Source organism: Malus sylvestris, chromosome 4 (genome assembly GCF_916048215.2).
Source record: "Malus sylvestris chromosome 4, drMalSylv7.2, whole genome shotgun sequence".
NCBI classification, from domain to species: Eukaryota; Viridiplantae; Streptophyta; class Magnoliopsida; order Rosales; family Rosaceae; genus Malus; species Malus sylvestris.
Window position 1 is genome coordinate 629,417 of NC_062263.1, and position 18,698 is coordinate 648,114.

The 18,698-nt window shown below is 38.3% G+C and overlaps 2 protein-coding genes across 3 annotated transcripts; both read right to left on the minus strand.

The window, feature by feature from the left end:
- Nucleotides 1-3,523: 3,523 nt before the first annotated feature.
- On the minus strand, nt 3,524-5,134 carry LOC126618048 (coniferyl alcohol acyltransferase). The gene has a single exon (XM_050286130.1). The coding sequence runs from the start codon at nt 5,130-5,132 to the stop codon at nt 3,756-3,758; it is 1,377 nt and encodes a 458-aa protein (XP_050142087.1). The 5' UTR covers nt 5,133-5,134; the 3' UTR covers nt 3,524-3,755.
- Nucleotides 5,135-14,567: 9,433 nt separating this feature from the next.
- Nucleotides 14,568-17,321, minus strand: LOC126618059 (phenylacetaldehyde reductase-like). 2 transcript variants are annotated; one of them, XM_050286156.1, is made up of 5 exons: nt 17,126-17,321; nt 15,782-15,951; nt 15,477-15,668; nt 15,191-15,353; nt 14,568-15,000 (listed from the first exon to the last, which is right to left on the minus strand). In XM_050286156.1, the coding sequence occupies exons 1-5, from the start codon at nt 17,241-17,243 to the stop codon at nt 14,789-14,791; spliced, it is 855 nt and encodes a 284-aa protein (XP_050142113.1). In that variant the 5' UTR covers nt 17,244-17,321; the 3' UTR covers nt 14,568-14,788. The 2 variants fall into 2 exon arrangements, with proteins under 2 accessions (XP_050142113.1, XP_050142112.1); XM_050286155.1 differs by having other exon boundaries at nt 14,568-15,108; nt 17,126-17,320.
- Nucleotides 17,322-18,698: the final 1,377 nt, after the last annotated feature.

An 18,698-nucleotide genomic window follows, 5' to 3' on the forward strand; every position in this document is an offset into this window, starting at 1 on the left:
TCTTAGGACCCCAATCCGTCGTTTTTAGTTTAACTTCTTTAATTGAGTTTGATTTGAGGTTGGTGGCTTCTATAGAGTTCAAGCAATCTGTTGCTTGTGAGCTTTATGGAGGAGGAGCGAGAGAGGAAGAAAGTTAGAGAGGCTTGGTGTTTAGGTTTAAGGAAGAAGATGCTGATGACGACACTGTAGCAGACCAAACAATGGTAATCGGTTGCTCACCACACAATAGAGTAATTTTATAAGTTTAGAAGAGCATTTCAGATTAAGACTTTTCGATCCCTTTTATGCTAAAGTCCAAGTGGTGCCACTGCAATGTACCGACTCATTTTCTGGACAATGGGTACACCGTACACGGCATCACCACCCATAGGGAGAGAAATTGCAATGATGGTTATGGTGGAAGTCGGTGTTGCTTAAAAGGTATTGGATGAAAGTGAGGAATCTTCAAATTCCAATGAACATTTTTCTAGTATTAAGTCTTTCAAGTATGCATTCATTGCTTTGCTTGCCAATCGAAGAGGGTAACAAAGAAATTGTCTCCCACATGCGCCATGCCTTTTTGCCCTTATGTGTGAAAGGGTAATGCTAAGTAAACTAAATTTGAAGACTAAATATGTAAACTAAATGATGTGTCACCAATAGAAATAAGCACGTTAATTACGTTAATCAACGCTTAAGTAATAATTCAATCATCAACTTTCATGTCATTTGATTTACAAGATTTAGTCTACAATTTAGTCTTCCTAACATTACCATAATCCAAAATTTGAGGGGGTTTGCTTGCTTGAATCACGCACATTGGAATAATGGGCATTCATTTTTTTTCAAATTTAAAATCATGGTTTACCATTAATGACATTTGAACTTTAATTCAAGATGATAATCTAACTGGTAAATTTACGAAGGGTAATGCTGGAGAAATCAAAATTTTAAATCAAATTTTGCAAAACCAAATAATGTGGATGTTGTTGATTAAATTATTATTTAAAGGTTGATTAACGTGTTTATTTTCTATTGGTGACACACACATCACTTGGTTTGCAAATATTACTCATTTGACCAAAATTTATGGGAACTTATTCATGATAAGTGGCAATTCATAATTATTGAAATTTATATATAATGGATATATAAGTTATAACCAATAAATATATGAGTAATGCTAAGAAAATTCTCTCAAAAGTAGGATTCTTCATCGACTCTCTGCCACTTCGTGTTTTTGGCACAATGTTTTATAATCTTAACACAAAAATTGACGTTAAATTGTGAGGAGAGTCTATGAAGAATCTCACTTTAAAATAATCTCTTAGCATTTCTCAATATATAAATATTATAATTCAAGTAACACATGTGAGATTGTTTTTAACACGTGATAGTAATAAGTGAAACTTATGTATATGTATATATATTTGAACTACATATTGTTAGTCCATTGTGAGATTAAGCTCGTTCCTCTTCTTAATGTAGATAATATCGTTTGCGGGCTTAACCTTACAATGAGATAGCAATATGTAGTTTAAATTCACAATTGGCAAAAATCGAACCTAATATCTCTTACTTACAAGTAAAGAAAAATATTATTAGATCGTATTACTAAGTGGCGAAACTTATATAATATTGAATTCGGCTATTTTGCCACTCGTCTACATAATAATGAGCCAAATATTCTTGTGAGATGAGGGTTTGTCTTTTCACCACTAAAAAAAAGATGAAATAAATCTCTTTAGTGGCGGTGTCGGTTGGGGTCGGTTGGACTTTGAGAAGAAGCACGAGACAACTGTTTGGTATTGAGGAATGCTTTTTAATTCCTTAAAAAACTCGATATTCTTTTTTTCGTTTTACCCTTGTTCTGAAAATCCAACTTTTCTCTCCTACAAAATTCAACCCCTGGTTCTCTTTTTATGGACCCTAAAAATTACACGGATTAGACCGAAGTAATCTATGAGCTAATTGCGTCCTTATGTGGATGATTGCTAATGTGAATGTACCAATTTATTATCAAGCTAGGTCTGGCTCCTACACCGGGTGACTTCAGTTGACGAAGAAACACTTTCGGCTTTGAGTTTAAAACCTGAAGACAAGGTTATGTCTTCTACTACAAAGTACAATCTTCTGCAATAGGTTCAACGACTTCAACTATATTTGTGAAAATATAAGTGCGCATAATCGGTATCAAGTTGTTGGGACAAATATACGAAAAGGAAATTAACATCTTTATGGTGATTGTTATTCGGTCGTCTGAATGCCGAAATCTGAATGGTACTTGTGAATCCCTATTATAGAACACCTCACTTCTTTGAGAGAGCAAATAAAGTGACCTCTTTCGGTAAAAGAATTAAAGACTCTTCGCCAGCTAAGACTTGGGATAAATAACTAGAAACTCCTAAGCCAAGCTGATTCTACAGCTCCAATTATGTTCATTCGAACTGAATTGTAAATGATTTGTCAACCTAGTGATGTTTAACCATACTAAATATGTGTTGAAAAAAGTTAGTGAAGCAGTTAGTATTTTTCTTAGGAGTGTGAGAGGGTTTCACATAGAGCGTTTGTCTGTGTGTTGAGCTGAAGGTCATCTCTATGTTGCAAACCACTTGTATTTATAGGAAAATTTGGTGATGGCCAAGTCTGTCGAGTAGTATAATCACACTAGGATTAAAAGTCCCCAGGATTATAAAACTTCACTCAATATTATCCTTGTTCAATCAAGACACCGCCATGGCCGAGTTTCACATGTACTAGGATTCTCAACCCAATAGCCAACCAAATAGGCTTGGGTTGACATTATTGAAATCCATTTTCACCCAAGAAAATGGGCAAACCAACCCACTTAATCCATTCTAAGGCGGGTTGGGTTGGGCAGGTTCAATGGGTTGAGATTGTTTACTTTCTTTTTTATTTTGACAAAAAAATAAAAGAAAAAGAGGCAAGTATAAGTGACAAATAATCTAAAATACATATCATATTAAACTTAGTGTGAATATGGTGTTGCAGCATCACTATCTGTTACTTAATTATTAAATTTCATTACTTAACTAAAGTTAAATAAAAAAGTGTGTTTAGTAACCATTAAGTTTATATATGTCCATGTAACATACATTTATGTTTAAGAATTGTTGATATTTGGGTGGGTTGATTTCAATCGGATTAATAATACTTTAACCCAACCCAACTCACCTACAAACAGATGGTTGGGTTGGTCGGGTTGGTCCGTGAACCCACTAAAGTGCCTACCCCTAGTTGTATGTTTCACAGGGATGTGATAGGATGTATTTGTAGTGTACCACAACCTATGCTTGATAAGCGGAATCCTAATAGGAAGAGAAATACGAAAATAACACGATACCGGCCGTTTAGTACTATAGGTTTAGTAGTATTCCTCTTAACTTGTAAGTGAGAAGAGTTCGATACCAATTTGTTCCCCTACCCCTTTCAAGTCTTATGTAATACTAAATAGGGTAAAAATATTTTTGTATAAAAAAAAAATAAAAAATATGCTAAAAACTCAAAATGTTGTTTTGGGCTAGTAAACAATAGAATTCGACTCAAAAAACCCATATCAGACACCAGAGCCCAACCATACAATGTTTTGCTGCTGATTTTATGCTTATCGAGTTGCTCTTCAATCCTTCCACATTCTGCATATTTGTGTTATACTATCGATTTTATGCTTATCAAGCTGCTCTTCAATCCTTTCAGTCATCTTATACTGTACATTGCAAGTAAACATTAATAAATAGCACCATATAGATTGAGCCCTAAAGTTGAAGATGGCTAGTGGTCATGGGCTGAAAAATGGAGTCGGACTCCAAAGCAGCTGCCAACTCCGGCCACAGGATAGAAGAAACAGTCCATGAGCCATCACCCTTTGCACTTGACCTTTGGTTCATGTAAGCCACTCCAATCCTCTCAATTGTGGAACAAACAGTCCCAAGCACCGGACTCCCAAATCCAAAGTCCAACTCACCAACTGGAAACCTACTTCCTGATGACAAAACAAGCGTTGGGCCTCCTTGTCCCAGGACAACCCTGGATAGCATAATCCCAGGCCTGTGACACTCAATCCAATCAATCAAGTCCAAGAAATGCTCCTCATTTGTCACCTTTGAAATTGCCTCACCAACCATATCAGCAACTTCTGAGATTGAATTTTGATTCAAATCACTCACACTTGCCTCTCCAAATGCCACAGACAACACATTTCCAATGTAATTTGACAATGAGTTTTCATCTTCCTTTTTGTGCAATCTAGACCGTCCATCTACCAGCCACCCCATCTTGCACATTCCATGAGATTTTGTATCGATGGCAGTGACCATGGTTTTCCATATGTAAGCCGAGACTGCCTCAATTTTTGTTCTCTGCTTTCCATTTCTTGATGCAAGATTTTGCAGCTGCTTGATGCTCGAACCGTCGATGAAATAAAGACGCTTAATCAAAGTTTTGGCTGTTGGGATATTCATAATCTCTTCCATGGTGCACTTGACAAACGTGTGGTCCAAGGAAGAGTTATACGTTGGAGGGCTTCGCGCACGAAGGTGTAGGTTTCTCCGGTGATCCGGCATGCAGGAAATCGGCTTCTTTCTTGCTATTTCGGACCATGAGAGAAGAAAATTGCCAAAGCTAGTGGCGTCACCAAGTGCATGGTCAAAAGTGAACGTGATTGAAACGCCTCCGCATGTATAAAATGTGGCTTGAACTTGTAAAGGAAAATCAGGGTTGATGGAGACTAGTTTATCCTTTTGAAGAGATCGATCAATATTGTAGAAATTCAATCTTTTCAAAGGAATGTTGGCATGAGCTTCCACAACTAGGGCACCCGAGTTGTCACACATGATTTTGGGCTCGTTGGTATGCGGGTTAGTGACAATTCGACCGCAGAAGGGGTAGTAACAGTCGAGAGTATTCGCAAGGGAGGTCTTTAAGGACTCAATGATAGAGGTAAAGTTGGAAGCATCATGATCGTGATCATGGGGTTTGTTGGGATAGAAATAGAAGTATGTGACCGGAAAGCGGCCGGAGAGCAAGTCGAGGTTTGAGAGAGTGAGGATGTGAGGCTGGTCCGGCATGGGATTTGTAGCTTTGACAATAAACTTGCCGGTGAAGTTCACTTCGAAATCAGTCTCTACTGCCATTGGAAATTATTTTAGCTGGTTTAAGTTTGAGGAAAATCTTTGGGTCATAAGCATATTTATATTGTGTTATGGACACAAGTTGGTGACTCGAACATGAACCTCACAGTCTGTCTGTAGCAAACTATCAAGAAAATTACCCAAATTAACAGACCTATTAGCAATGAATATTGACTCGTTTCGTTATTCCTTTTTAGGAAATGTATCTTCAGTCAGAAACAAACCCCAAAAATTCGAAAATATACCAATCACTGCATAAACACTATTCATGTTAGAATTCGAGTCTTCGAATCATGCGTCAAAGAAACTTCATCAAATTGAGGTACGCGTTCAATAGTTCATTTCAGGATGGATTCACTTTAGTAGGAGATCATATTTTCCAGTGTGCCCGGAACACGCGGCGGAACATCACATCTCACTATACAACTAGAAGAACACTTCCAAAAAAAAACTTTACTCCACTTATATAATAGCATGTATTGTATAACCGTATTCCGAATCATTGAAAAATCTATCCCTTAATGGAGTATTGTTGTTATCATTATCTTCTCTTTTTTTCTTTTGTATAATACCTTTCAACGGACACATTTCATAGGAGAATAAAATTTTAGTTTGTATATGGTGACGAAGAGAGTCGGTACTCGGTGGAAAAACACATTTGATTTGAGCCCTCAAGTTTGGCAGGCAACATGATTGTTAACCCATGATTCTGAACCAGCCGTTGAAGAATTGAAGCATCAGAATACACGGAACTCGGCTTAGTTTATATATTCATCAATAATATTCCACAACAAGAGCTAGCTCCATATATCACACTGACTTCTTGAAAAAAGCGGAGATTCCATATAAAATTAATTAATAATATAAGAAGTAATTTAACTTCTCACACGTCTCATCATGTGTGGCGAATTTTCAAACTTAACACATGGATAACACAAACGGAATGACGTGGAATGAATAATGCGAATGGGATGACGTGGAGCATATGTGGCTGTTGGGCTTCACACGTGGGCAAACATGCTCTAATACCATGAAGAAAGTTATGGTTCTACCATAAAACCAATTGACAATATAAAAAAATAACTCAGCCTCTTATAAGCCCTTACATGATTTGATCTCTTACCGATGTGGGACTTTGGTCTCGCATTTTCATTTTCACACTTGTTCTCTTAGATTCTAGTATCCAATAAAATTTTGTTGTATCTTCTCTTTTAATTTTAGATTAAAATCGAACAGTGAATAACTACGGTTTTTTTATATCATATATCACAAATACAAATGTAATCAATTTGAAAACAACTTTTGTAGATTCTCCATTAGCTTGCTCGCTGTGGGTAAAAAATGCGCGTCAGATCATAGTTAGCTTGCCTATTTCGGTACTCATAATACGGACAATATAGTTGATTCCATAAATTTGGGAGGGGGAGGCTTTTGCTTTGCTAGCCACTTAAAATTGTAGCATTCTGGTCTCGTCTTTGATACGAAATCTTAGACTCTTAGGGTGTGTTTGTTTGCACTCATTAAGTCTCACTGTACTAGACTAGTTTAGCTAAGATTATTAAGCCATGTTTGGTGCAAGCTAGGACTAAGTTTAATGGGACTAGCTCGGACTCATTCCGACTAAACTTTTCGCTAGCTGGGCTTAGCGAGGCCAGGCAAAAAGGATGGGATTGCTAAGACCATCGCTTCGCTTCATCACCGTGCTGATGCTTTGACTTCCTCAGTCGTCTTCCTCTTCATCTTCCACAGATCCCCAACTGCTGCAATTAAGCTTTTCCTCTTTCTCGGCCTACAATCAACCGATTCAGTAGCACCAGCTCTCGCACAGGCCCTACCCGTAGGCTGCATCTCTAGATCTCGTGCCACTGATCGTCGCATCTTCCTCGAGGGCGCCAAGCGCTCTGCCAGGAGGATGCATATGCAAGTTTGTCGTCGATTTGTAGATCCGACGATCCGAGCCTTTGCAAATTGAAAAAAAAAATTGGGATTTTTCTGGATTTGATATGAAGAGAAAGTAAATTAAAAGAAGAGAAATATGAGTTTTAATTGAAGAGAAAGCAAATAAAAAAAGAGGAAGTTTCTATTAGGAAAATTATCCTTTCATTTTCATTAACTCAATAAGATTACACCCTGATGCCTTATATACTAGTTACTCACTAGTATTAGATAGCTAACTAATTACACCTTCATCAACTCATCACTCACTAATTACAAAACAACCATAACAACCTTAACTGTTTACAGTTTTACCCTTATTATCCCCCCTCAAACCGAACTGAGGTATCCGAAGGGAGAGTTTGTCCCGGAGAAGATGGAATCTGTGCTTGGACAGAGCCTTGGTGCATATATCAGCAACCTGATCTTGAGTACACACAAACAAAACTTGAACTTGATGAGCAAGCACTCTTTCCCGAATGTAGTGATAATCAATCTCCACATGCTTGGTTCGAGCATGGAAGATTGGATTTTTAGCCAATGAAATGGCAGAAATGTTGTCACACCAAATCTGAGGGGAAGAAGGAAGAGCAAGACCAACATCAAGTAGAAGCTTACTTATCCATGTCAGTTCAGCTGCAGTGTTAGCCAAAGATCGATATTCAGCTTCGGTCGATGACCGAGCCACAATAGGCTGTTTCTTGGCACTCCAGCTTATAAGGGAGTCACCCAAATAGACACAAAACCCCCCAGTAGATCGGCGATCAAGACTGCAACCGGCCCAGTCGGCATCAAAGAAACCAGTAAGAGTAAGAGGTTTAGGACATTTGGGAAACCATAAGCCAAGAGACAGGGTACCCTTTAGATATCGGAGAATGCGTTTGACGGCCTGAAAATGAGCTTGTCTCGGACAGTGCATAAATTGACAAACCAAATTAACTGCAAAAGACAGATCTGGCCGTGTCCATGTTAAGTATTGCAAACCACCAACCAAAGATCTATATTCCTCAGGGTTATCAAGCAGAGAAGAGTCATGATCCAATTTAGTTGTACTAAGAGGAGTGACACAAGGTTTGGAGCCTTCCATGTGGGCTTTGGAGAGAAGATCAAGAATATACTTGTGTTGAGAGAGAAGGATACCAGATGAAGACCGCTTGACTTCAATACCAAGGAAGTAATGAAGAGGACCAAGATCTTTGACAGGAAATAAAGAACTGAGCTGAGAAATAACATCTTGGCAGATTTGAGCATTCGGTCCAGTAACAATAATATCATCAACGTAGACCAAAATGAAGATCAATGCAGGAGCTTTCTTGACAAATAAAGAATGATCATTTGAGGAACCTGAGAAACCCAGAGACTTCAATGCAGTGGTGAGTTTGTCATACCAGGCCCTGGGGGCTTGCTTGAGCCCATACAAAGATTTATGGAGATGACAAACATGATTTAGCTTGGTAGGGTCTTCAAATCCTGGTGGTTGGATCATGAACACAGATTCTGTCAAGTTACCATGCAAAAAAGCATTGCGGACATCAAGTTGATTGAGAAACCAATCAAACTTAGCAACCAAAGTGAGAAGTAACCGAATAGTAACAGGCTTAGCAACTGGACTAAATGTCTCAGTATAATCAATACCGTGCTGCTGATGGAAGCCTTTTGCAACAAGCCTAGCTTTGTACCTATCAATAGTACCATCCGGTTTTCGTTTGATTCGGAACACCCATTTCGCACCAACCAAGTTCTGAGTGGGAGATGCAGGAACTAGAGACCAAGTTCTAGTTTGAATGAGAGCATTAAATTCTTCTTGCATTGCTCGACGCCAATGATGATGTTTAGAGGCTTGAAGATAGGTAGAAGGTGTATAATCGGGAGAGAGATCAGAAGAGATGGGATACTTGGTTGCCATAAGTGCTTTGGGTTTAAAAATACCCGATTTGGATCGGGTTTGCATGGAATGAGTATTGAGAGGGATTGAGGGTGCAGAAAGAGGAGGGTTAGATAAGGCAGTAGAAGAGGGGACATGAAGAGATGGGGATGGAGAGGGTGAAGAGGGAGTTGGAGATAAGAGAGGAGACAAAGAGGAAGAAGGTTGAGATAGAGAAGGAAAAGTTAAAGTGGTGGGAATAGGATTGAATGGTTGCAAAGGAGAAGAACTAGAGCTGGAATGTGATGGCGGAGGATGATCCTGTTGAGCAAAAGGAAATGTAACTTCATCAAAAATAACATGCCTTGAAAGATACACTCTGCCAGTGGAAGGATCAAGACATTTATAGCCTTTGTGGTTTAAACTGTACCCCAAAAAAACACATTCCTTGCTCTTGGGATCAAGCTTGGAAGTTGTATAAGGTTTCAACCATGGGAAACATCGGCATCCAAAAATTTTCAGTGAGGTGTAATCTGGAGATTTGTGAAATAGTAGTTCCCAAGGTGAGAAGTTGGTGGTTGTTGGCATCCGATTGATGAGATAGATAGTTGTGGCAAAAGCTTCAACCCAATAAGACTGAGGAACCTTGGATGCTGCTAGGAGAGTTCGAGCAGTTTCAACCAAATGCCGGTGCTTGCGCTCAGCACAACCATTTTGCTCAGGTGTGTGAGGGCAGCTTAACTGATGGGAAATGCCTTGTTCTTGAAGAAACCGGATAAACTTGAGACTCAGAAATTCCCCACCAGAATCAGATCGCAAGATAACAATCTTAGTACTGAGTAAAGTTTCCACCAACACTTTGAATTGCACAAATGTATCAAAGACATCAGATTTAGACTTGAGAGGAAAAAACCAAGTATACTTGGTGTAGTCATCAACAAAAATGAGATAATAGCGATATCCATTAACAGAAAGGAGTGGTGCAAGACCCCATACATCAGTGTGCAAGAGCTCTAGAGGCCTACTGGATGTACAAGAAACAGAAGCAAAAGACAACTTGGAACTCTTGCCTAGAGCACAACTGGAGCACACAGATTTATTTAAAGCACTAGAAACTGAAATACAAGAATGAGTTGCTAGTTTACGAAGAATGTTGAGAGCAGGATGACCCAATCTATGATGCCAAGTCTGCGGGGAAGCTTTAGCAGAAGCAGCAAATGCCTTTTGATTACCAGCAATAGAAGATGCATGAAATGGATAGAAACCAGCTCTCACAGGACCTTTAAAAAGCGTTTTCTCTGAAGAAAGATCCTTCACAATGAAGTGAAAAGGATACAAATGAATAGAACACCAATTATCAAGAATAAACCGATTTGCGGAAATCAAATCTTGCTTAAGATGAGGAACATGCAAGACAGTGTTAAGATCAAAACAATGAGAACCAGTATTAAGTGTAGAAGAACCAGAATTGAGAATAGGCAAACCTTTGCCATCACCAATATACACTTGCTCAGGTCCAGTGTAAGGCTCAGGATTCTGCAAATTGGTGGAGGAATGAGTCATGTGCGAGCTCGCACCAGAATCAAGAAGCCAAGTAGGAGGGGTAGAGGCATGATAAGCAGCTGGAGAGTTCTTGTTACCAAAATTGGGATTCATGCGCTGAGGACACTCAACAGCTTCATGATCCAATTGGCGACAAATTTGACAGGAAATCTTTCTGTGAGAATTGTTGTACTGAGAACGAGGACCACGATTGTAACGAGGATTACCCTGAAACCCGCGATTGAATCGTTGATTGCCCTGAAAACCTTGATGATTCCGCTGTGAACCACGATTTGTGTAATTACGAGATTGAGAGAAATTGCCACGATTTGGAGTACCATAGGATTGGGAAGAAGAGCCGTTCTGAGTAAAGATTGCTTGCGGACCAAAATCACCAAGAGGTGTGGGAAGAAGACCAGCAGAAGCATTAAAAGCTTGAACGGGAGTAGAAGGTGAGGTTTTCTTGCGAGCAGTCAGTTGAAGCTCCTTACTCAAAAGCAGCCCATGAAGTTCATCAATAGTGGTTGAACCCAGGCGAAATTGGATTGCATCAATGAAAGACTCATACTCAGAGGGCAAACCATGTAAATGACAGAAATCAACTCAGAATCTTCGATTGGAGCGCCTGCATTGGCAAGAGCATCTGCGATTTCTTCAATTTGTTGAAGATAGAGCGCAGCCGTAGAATCACCCTTCGTGATGCTACGAAGACGAGAACGAAGCTCATGAATGTGCGATTGCGAAGCCGTTGCAAGTCGCGATTCCAATTTGGACCAGAGCTCACGGGCTGAATTAACTCCAACAGTGTACGGAATTAGGGCATCCGAGAGAGTAGAATTGATCCAAATCAAGATATTCTGATCATTCTCAAACCAAGTAACATACTGAGGATTGAGAGTAGAAGTTTGAGTACCCGAGGAGTCAAGAAGGTATTTCGGCGGAGCAGACATCGTGCCGTCAATGATTCCGGTGAGATTGTACCGGCGAAGGATGGGAGCGAACAGAGCACTCCAGGTGAGATAGTTTGTCGATGTGAGCTTGATCGGCACCATAGATCCAATATTTTGGATCGTAATCGACGATGTCGTCGAGGAGAGAGAAGAATTAGGACAAGAAGCAGATCCAGAAGAAGGAGATCCAGCCATGGTGATTACTAGGGTTGGAAGAATCGAAGATTAAGAAGCGGGAGATTTCTAGGGTTTGAAGATTCGAAGAGGAAGAAGCGGGAAGCAGAAGGAGAGGATCGGCTATCGTAGGACTTAGGCGAGTGATACCATATTAGGAAAATTATCCTTTCATTTTCATTAACTCAATAAGATTACACCCTGATGCCTTATATACTAGTTACTCACTAGTATTAGATAGCTAACTAATTACACCTTCATCAACTCATCACTCACTAATTACAAAACAACCATAACAACCTTAACTGTTTACAGTTTTACCCTTATTAGTTTCTAGGTTTGATTATTAGTGGAAGCAAATCTGGGCTTGCGAAGAAGAAAATGCAAACCAGAGAAGAAAAGTAGGGGGATGGGGAGAGAGAATCAAATAAAAAAAGTGTGTAAATATTAATAAAATGAATAAGACAATAACAAAAAAGTATTTTAGCTCTAAAATAATTTAGTCCGTGATTTAGTCTTATATTACATCAAACGCTTCATTATTCTTATACTATTTAGTCCATGCCAAGCCAATCCAGTTTAGTCCCTAAAGTTAGTCCAATCCGAGATAGTTTGATGCAACAAACGCTCCCTTAGTGCTTGTCTTGTCACCATTAAAAATGTGTTGTGGTTTGAAAATACAAGCATGAGGGCATTAGCATGCATATGTCCACTGAGTCCGGATCCTCTTTGTAAAGATCTTGAAGATTTGTGAATCGTCGTTCATCTTACATCGTGCGGTTATAAATCATTTTAAATTTTTTAATTTAAAAATAAATATATACAATACTTGATAAAAAAATGACCACATAATGTAAAATGAACGGATATAATTCACAAATCTCTAAGATCTTCATCAAAGGAATCCGAAGAGGATCCTGTTGGTATGTCCACTAATAAGGTGGCCAACAAACACTAATTCCCGAGTTTACTTTATAAATGAATTCGGCCAATTTAATATTTTACGGTCCGAATCTAATGAAATCGTAATTAGAAAACTATAAATTGTTGACATACAAAACATGACATCCAAACGAAAGCACTGCTGCAAGTCCTGTCTTTTTGCATAAAAGTTTTGGATTCCAAGAACCACCATATATGAGCAAGTTAAGAAATACTGACTTGGGTCACGAACAGTGCCTTTGACAGTATAACCCTTTTGCAATAAGAGCTTCACCAACCGTGATGCTGTGTAACCCGAGGCTCCTGTTACACAGTCTTCCCTTCTCCAGTAATCATCTCTCTCTCTCTCTCTTTCTCTAAGCTTGATTATTAGTTTTTAATGGGATGATTATTTTGGCACTCGTCCACCACTCATTTTTGTGGCACTCCTCCACCACAAATTTTTTTGGCAATCATCCTCTACCACTCCTTTGAGGTGTTCATGATGAGGTAAGTTACGGCGATTTTTGGAGTGTAGTCACTTAATTAGTACACTAAACTTTAAAACCTACTGCAGTCTTATGATATTTAAGTGAGAGATCTTTAGTTTAAATCTTGTAAATAACAAATAAATACCACTTCCGAACTCCATCTAGCTTATATGGTCAGAGAAATCTGCTTTGCCCTTCCTCCTGTAGAGTGAGTAAGGGCAATTTGAACATTTAGAACATCTCTAGCAGTTCCCAATTGCAAGGTGTGAAACTGCCTTCTTGCCCAAAGAAACTTTGCTCCACCGGTGGAAAATGAGAGGCCAACTAGGGGAAAGGCATGTGGTACACAACGGAGCCGTTCCATTTGGATTTGTTGGATTTCCAACGATAAATTATTGTCCATTTTGGTTAGCTGCCACGTGGCACAATCCTGACGTTCCAACAATTATAATGTTGAAAATTAATGGCCAAGATTCGGAGCCGTTCCATTTGGATCCGTTGGATTTCCAACGATAAAAAAAAATTATCCTTTTTGGTTAGCTACCACGTGGCACTGACGTTCCAACGGTTATAGTGTTGAAAATCAATAACCAAGATTATTGTAATAGTAAAAAATTCCAAAAATTCCAAAAGAATACTCTGTTTTTTTATATAACTCAATGTTCTTCCTTCTTCATTCTTCACACCACAACTCAATATTTATTTTTACAACAATCTGCTATATTTGTTCTCTACCTCCCAAATATTTATTGGAATTAGATTTTATTTGAGAAATAATGACATGTGGAAAATAAGGCCTAGAAAACATAAATATAAAAAATAAAAAATATATATGTAAATCGTAATCTCCTTTGTCTTGCCCTTTCTTCTTCCAAACAAGTGGACTTGCACAAAGACAATTACTATTTGAAGTGAATAGTAAGGACAATTTTATTGTCTTTGTCCTTCAATTGTCATTGCCTTCCACAAACGGGTGGATATACTCTTAGGTTGGATCAGCTCGGTGCCACCACCAGTAGTTCATAACAATTGACGGTAGTGCATTCGTACGAAGGCATGTCGCATGGGCACTTGTGGCCTGACGTCTGCAAGGGTGCACATACTGAAGAACGGCGATATTCTGGGCAACGGTTATGCTTCCTCTTTTCGGCTGGCCTTATTGTTCATCTTTTCAAATTAAAGCGCATTTTGCATGCATATGAGGAAATGAAAAGAGATGCCATGCCACTAAGAGACCCATATTTCAGTTCATGTAGAGAGATTTCCATGAACACAGTTCTACAAAATAGAAACTGAGGTGACAATCAATGATATTAGGAAAGTTGTTTAGTACCAATCTACAAGACAACGTGTGAAAGCGTCAACCAAATATATGCAAGATTGTGTGTGGAACAAATAACAAATAGGCAAGAGATAAAGGGAAAAGAAATCTCAACTTGATAGCTCATTTGTATTCATCAATGAAATATACAGAAAAGATTATCTTCTTCTTCTCTGAGTACTTCTTTCTTATTTCTTCTGTTGAGTTCTTCAATCTCTAAAGATTAACAAATTTGAAACATTGCAAATTACACATGAGCCATATATTTATTAAAGATCCAAAAGCAACTACTGAGCATTTGCCTAGACAACTCTGAGGCACTCTACAGAATACATTTAACATTTTGACAGGACAGATATGATGTCAAGCATCTATTTGGAATACTTAAGCAAAAAACCAACTTCATTTCCCAATTATTTGATCGATTACTCTCTGTAACAAATTGCTGCAAGTAGCAGAATTCAAATGTTGAGGAAGCCCTTCTCCTTGAGGCTTTCAACAGTGTCTCTGATACTCTTTTCCAGAGGAAGGAAATTGATTCCCAAACCTTTTGCTTTCTCTATGGACACTTGAAACTTTGAGTCAGAAGGATTGCCAAACTCCGGAAGGCACAATGTGGGGTAAAGTTGTTGCAAAATCTTGAGAGTATCAGGTCCGTCAGCAACCTGGGCAACTAAACAATATCTACCTTTAGCTGAAGGAACTTCAAATGCTTGAATATGAGCAGAGGCAATATCTCTAACGTCTACAAATGGGTAGTTTATAAACGGTGTTTCGATACCTGACCACGAAAGAGAAACAAAACACAATTTATAGCTGGCTTCACAAAGAATATTGTTAAACACAAAGGGGATGAATTGTACCACTCATGAGATTCTGAAAAAACTTGATGGAGATATTAAGAGTTGGCCGTAATAGTGGACCAATCGTAAACCCTGGATGTAATGTAACCAAGTCAATCCCATTTTCTTCGGCAAATTTCCAGGCGGCCTGCTCAGCTAAAGTTTTTGAGAGACGATACCATTGCTGAACAAATGAAGAAGGGAGTTCATATGAGTTTGTAGTCATCATCATGTACTACATTGTCTTGTGTTATGCTTACCTCTATATTCAAAATTATAAATAGAACGGGAACGTACACAGACATACCTTGATCTTCTCACAAAAAAGTGGATCCGAATAGTATGTTTCGTCCACAACCACATCAGAGGTCAGAGGTTTTCCAGTCGACATTACTGCAGCCATAGAAGATGTCATAACCACTCTCTTAACAGCGGGGAATTTCACGCATGATTGTAGAACATTAAGCGTTCCTTTAACTGCAGGCTCAACTAATTCAGCCTGAAATATGGAAGAAGAAAAATATCAGGCTGGTTTCTACATCATTGTTGAAAGCATATCGATTTTCTAACAACATAGTTGGAATATTTGAAGCATGAAGTGAAAGGGCAAACCTGTGGGTCAGTGACTGAAAATTGAACAGGAGATGCTGTATGAAAAACACCAACACATCCATCAACTACAGCGTCGAAAGATCCTTCTTCTAGTAAATCTGCTTTGAACAAATGAAGCCTTTCTTTTGCTCCATCTAGTGAGAGTAAGTGTTCTGTTTTGTTTGTATCATCTGTGGAATGCATAAAAAGAACTACTGAGTTGGCCCAAGGATACTACAACTTTCCAAGAAATAAAATAAAATAACTGGATACACAGTTTGTCATCCAAAACAAAAGCACTAGTTTTCAATTCAACTTTATCAAATTAACTATAACGAAAAGCTTCCGGTACTGTTTATTTTAACGAAAAACCACATTTTTACGTTAAAAAGGCAATTCTGATACTATTCACTTTACCTTTTATTTTATTGTTATCGTTAAAACTCAAAGTTACAATCGCAAGAGGTAGGATGCTAACTTCACTTTTACATTTTTCACCCTTAGGTTTGGGTGGAATTGCAAACTCATACCTCATATTTGAAATATAAAAATGTTATACACAAACTTATGTTTTAATTGTTATGTTATACAATTGTTTGTCAAATTGTTAAATTGACTGTTAAATGATTTCGTGACATTTCCACAATTTTGTTGAAGTCAATGTCACTAACACTCAGCATAGAAACAAAAATATTTAAAATAATAAATGACGTTTTATGCTAAATTTTTTAAAACATAATGGACCTCACCCCTACAACTATTCACCTTCAACCTCCTTCACTCAAGAGATTTTCAACGCACTCGGAATGTAAGAATATATGTCATATGTCATTATACAAGTCGAAAAATACTTATAAAAACACTTCACTCTTTTTGTATAATAAGACATTAAAAAATATCCATCTTTTATTGGTTCCTTTAGAAAATCGAGTTTTGTTTTCACCCCAACAATCAACCAATACTTCCCATCACTTCTGCATCAAAATTAAAATAAATAAATAAATAACCCGGATTTATCTTCCTCAATTAAAATTTTCAATGAAATCATCTGGTCACCACGAAGGCACACGCCCAAAATTAGAGATCTCCCAACCTTGATAATTTGCTAGTTGATAAAAATTCTCAGTCAAATATGGGAACAAATTGCGCTGGGGGAGGGCTGGAAGGGAAAGAAGTCTCTTCAGATCAAAATTTCGGTTTCACCATGAAAAAAAGAACACTATTTCAGAATATGACTTAGATCCGATAAATTTCTTTTTGAAGACAAAAATACAAAATACAAAACCCAGAATTTGAAAATGAACGGTAACAAAATAATTGCAAGTCGAGAAAAGGAGGAAGAAGGGAAGTAGAAGTAATACATACTCGGATCACGAACAGAAGCTTTGACAGCATAACCTCTTTGTAGTAAGAGCTTCACAAGCCATGACGCTACGTAGCCGGAGGCTCCTGTTACACACACAACCTTCGTTTCTCCACTCATTTTCTCTCTGTATCTATATCCCTAACCACTTCAGTTATGTAATGGTAGAGTTGGTGTTTTTTTTTATGGTGGAATGCTAGCTGAAGAATACCTGTTATGTAATGGCCCGCCATTGTCTACTATGAAGATTGACCAAATAGGGGCACTGTTACTTAATACCTGTTATTTCATCTGCTCAAACACTGCAAATCAACACGTCATCGGTACTTGCTGCATGGAGCCAGAAAAAAAGGATACAGATCCTCTTCGGATTTCTTCCACCAAGGTCACCGGATTAAGTGATCCAGACTTTCTAAATTTTATCTAACAATCCACCTGTTTTGACCTTTTAAAAGCTGTGATAATTTTTTACTGTTGAATGAAATTTAGAAGGTCCGGATCACTTGATCCGGTAACTTTGGTGAAAAAGATCCCGAGAGGATCTCTTTCCAAAAAAGAGTACGGTACCTAAACTTATTTACTCCAACGTTGACCCAATTTGTGTTTGAAAGCAAAGAGGGCCAGTGTTTGTCACACGTCATTGTTTGAAGAGTTTCTTTTGTGTCAGTAATTCATCATTTGTCTGTCGTCTATTGGACGATAGTGCATTTTAAAACACATGACAAATATTTATTGAGCGATGAGATTAAATCTTAGTTGCATTAGAGATTGTCTATTATGTGGCGAAAAAGTATATTCAAAGGTGCCAAATTGTAAAAAGTGTGAAATCGGTGCAGATTTCCCTACCCCCTTAGTATAAGCAAAAAAGATTAAATGAGAGAAATACCTGGAGACTTCCTTGGGAAAGTATCAAAGATATGCTAGTAACAGAAAGAAAAGCAACAACTGAAAGTGGGAGAGTCCGAGCCGAAAAGACGACTCTTCAAGACACCAATTATTTGGTTTAACATAATATTATCAGTAAAACGAGTTTTAGTGTCTCCCGAATAACAATGGCTAGCACTTTCTCCGGACCAAATACTTCACGTTTTATTTCAGACTTTGAAGTATGACGGAAAGCACCCCTACGATGAGGACTACTAGGAAAAGGCAAACAATGCTAATCAAGTAGAGGTGACAGGGAATGAAGGGGAAATAGATTTGGAGTAGGATTCTCTTCCCTCTTTTTTTCCCTCTCCTTCCCTCTCCTCCTATTTGAACGGTCACGTTTAAACCACATCAATATCTTATATTAATTTTTTTATAGCAAGAGAAAGACAAATTAAGAAAATGTAAGAGGAGGGGATGGAAAGAGAAGAGCAGAGAATCGAGTCCAATAGATTTGGGTAATCCCTGTAGCTTTGTTTACACCTATACATTTTCAAGCTGAATACACCAACAAGGACTCGTCGCGTACACACTCCACTCCTACATATCATTGCCAAACTGAGCTGACCTCATTGCTTTGGTTTTGTTAGGACCAACAACAAGAGCAGATAAGCTCATCATCCAGGTCTGCTCGACTAAGTTGTGGTC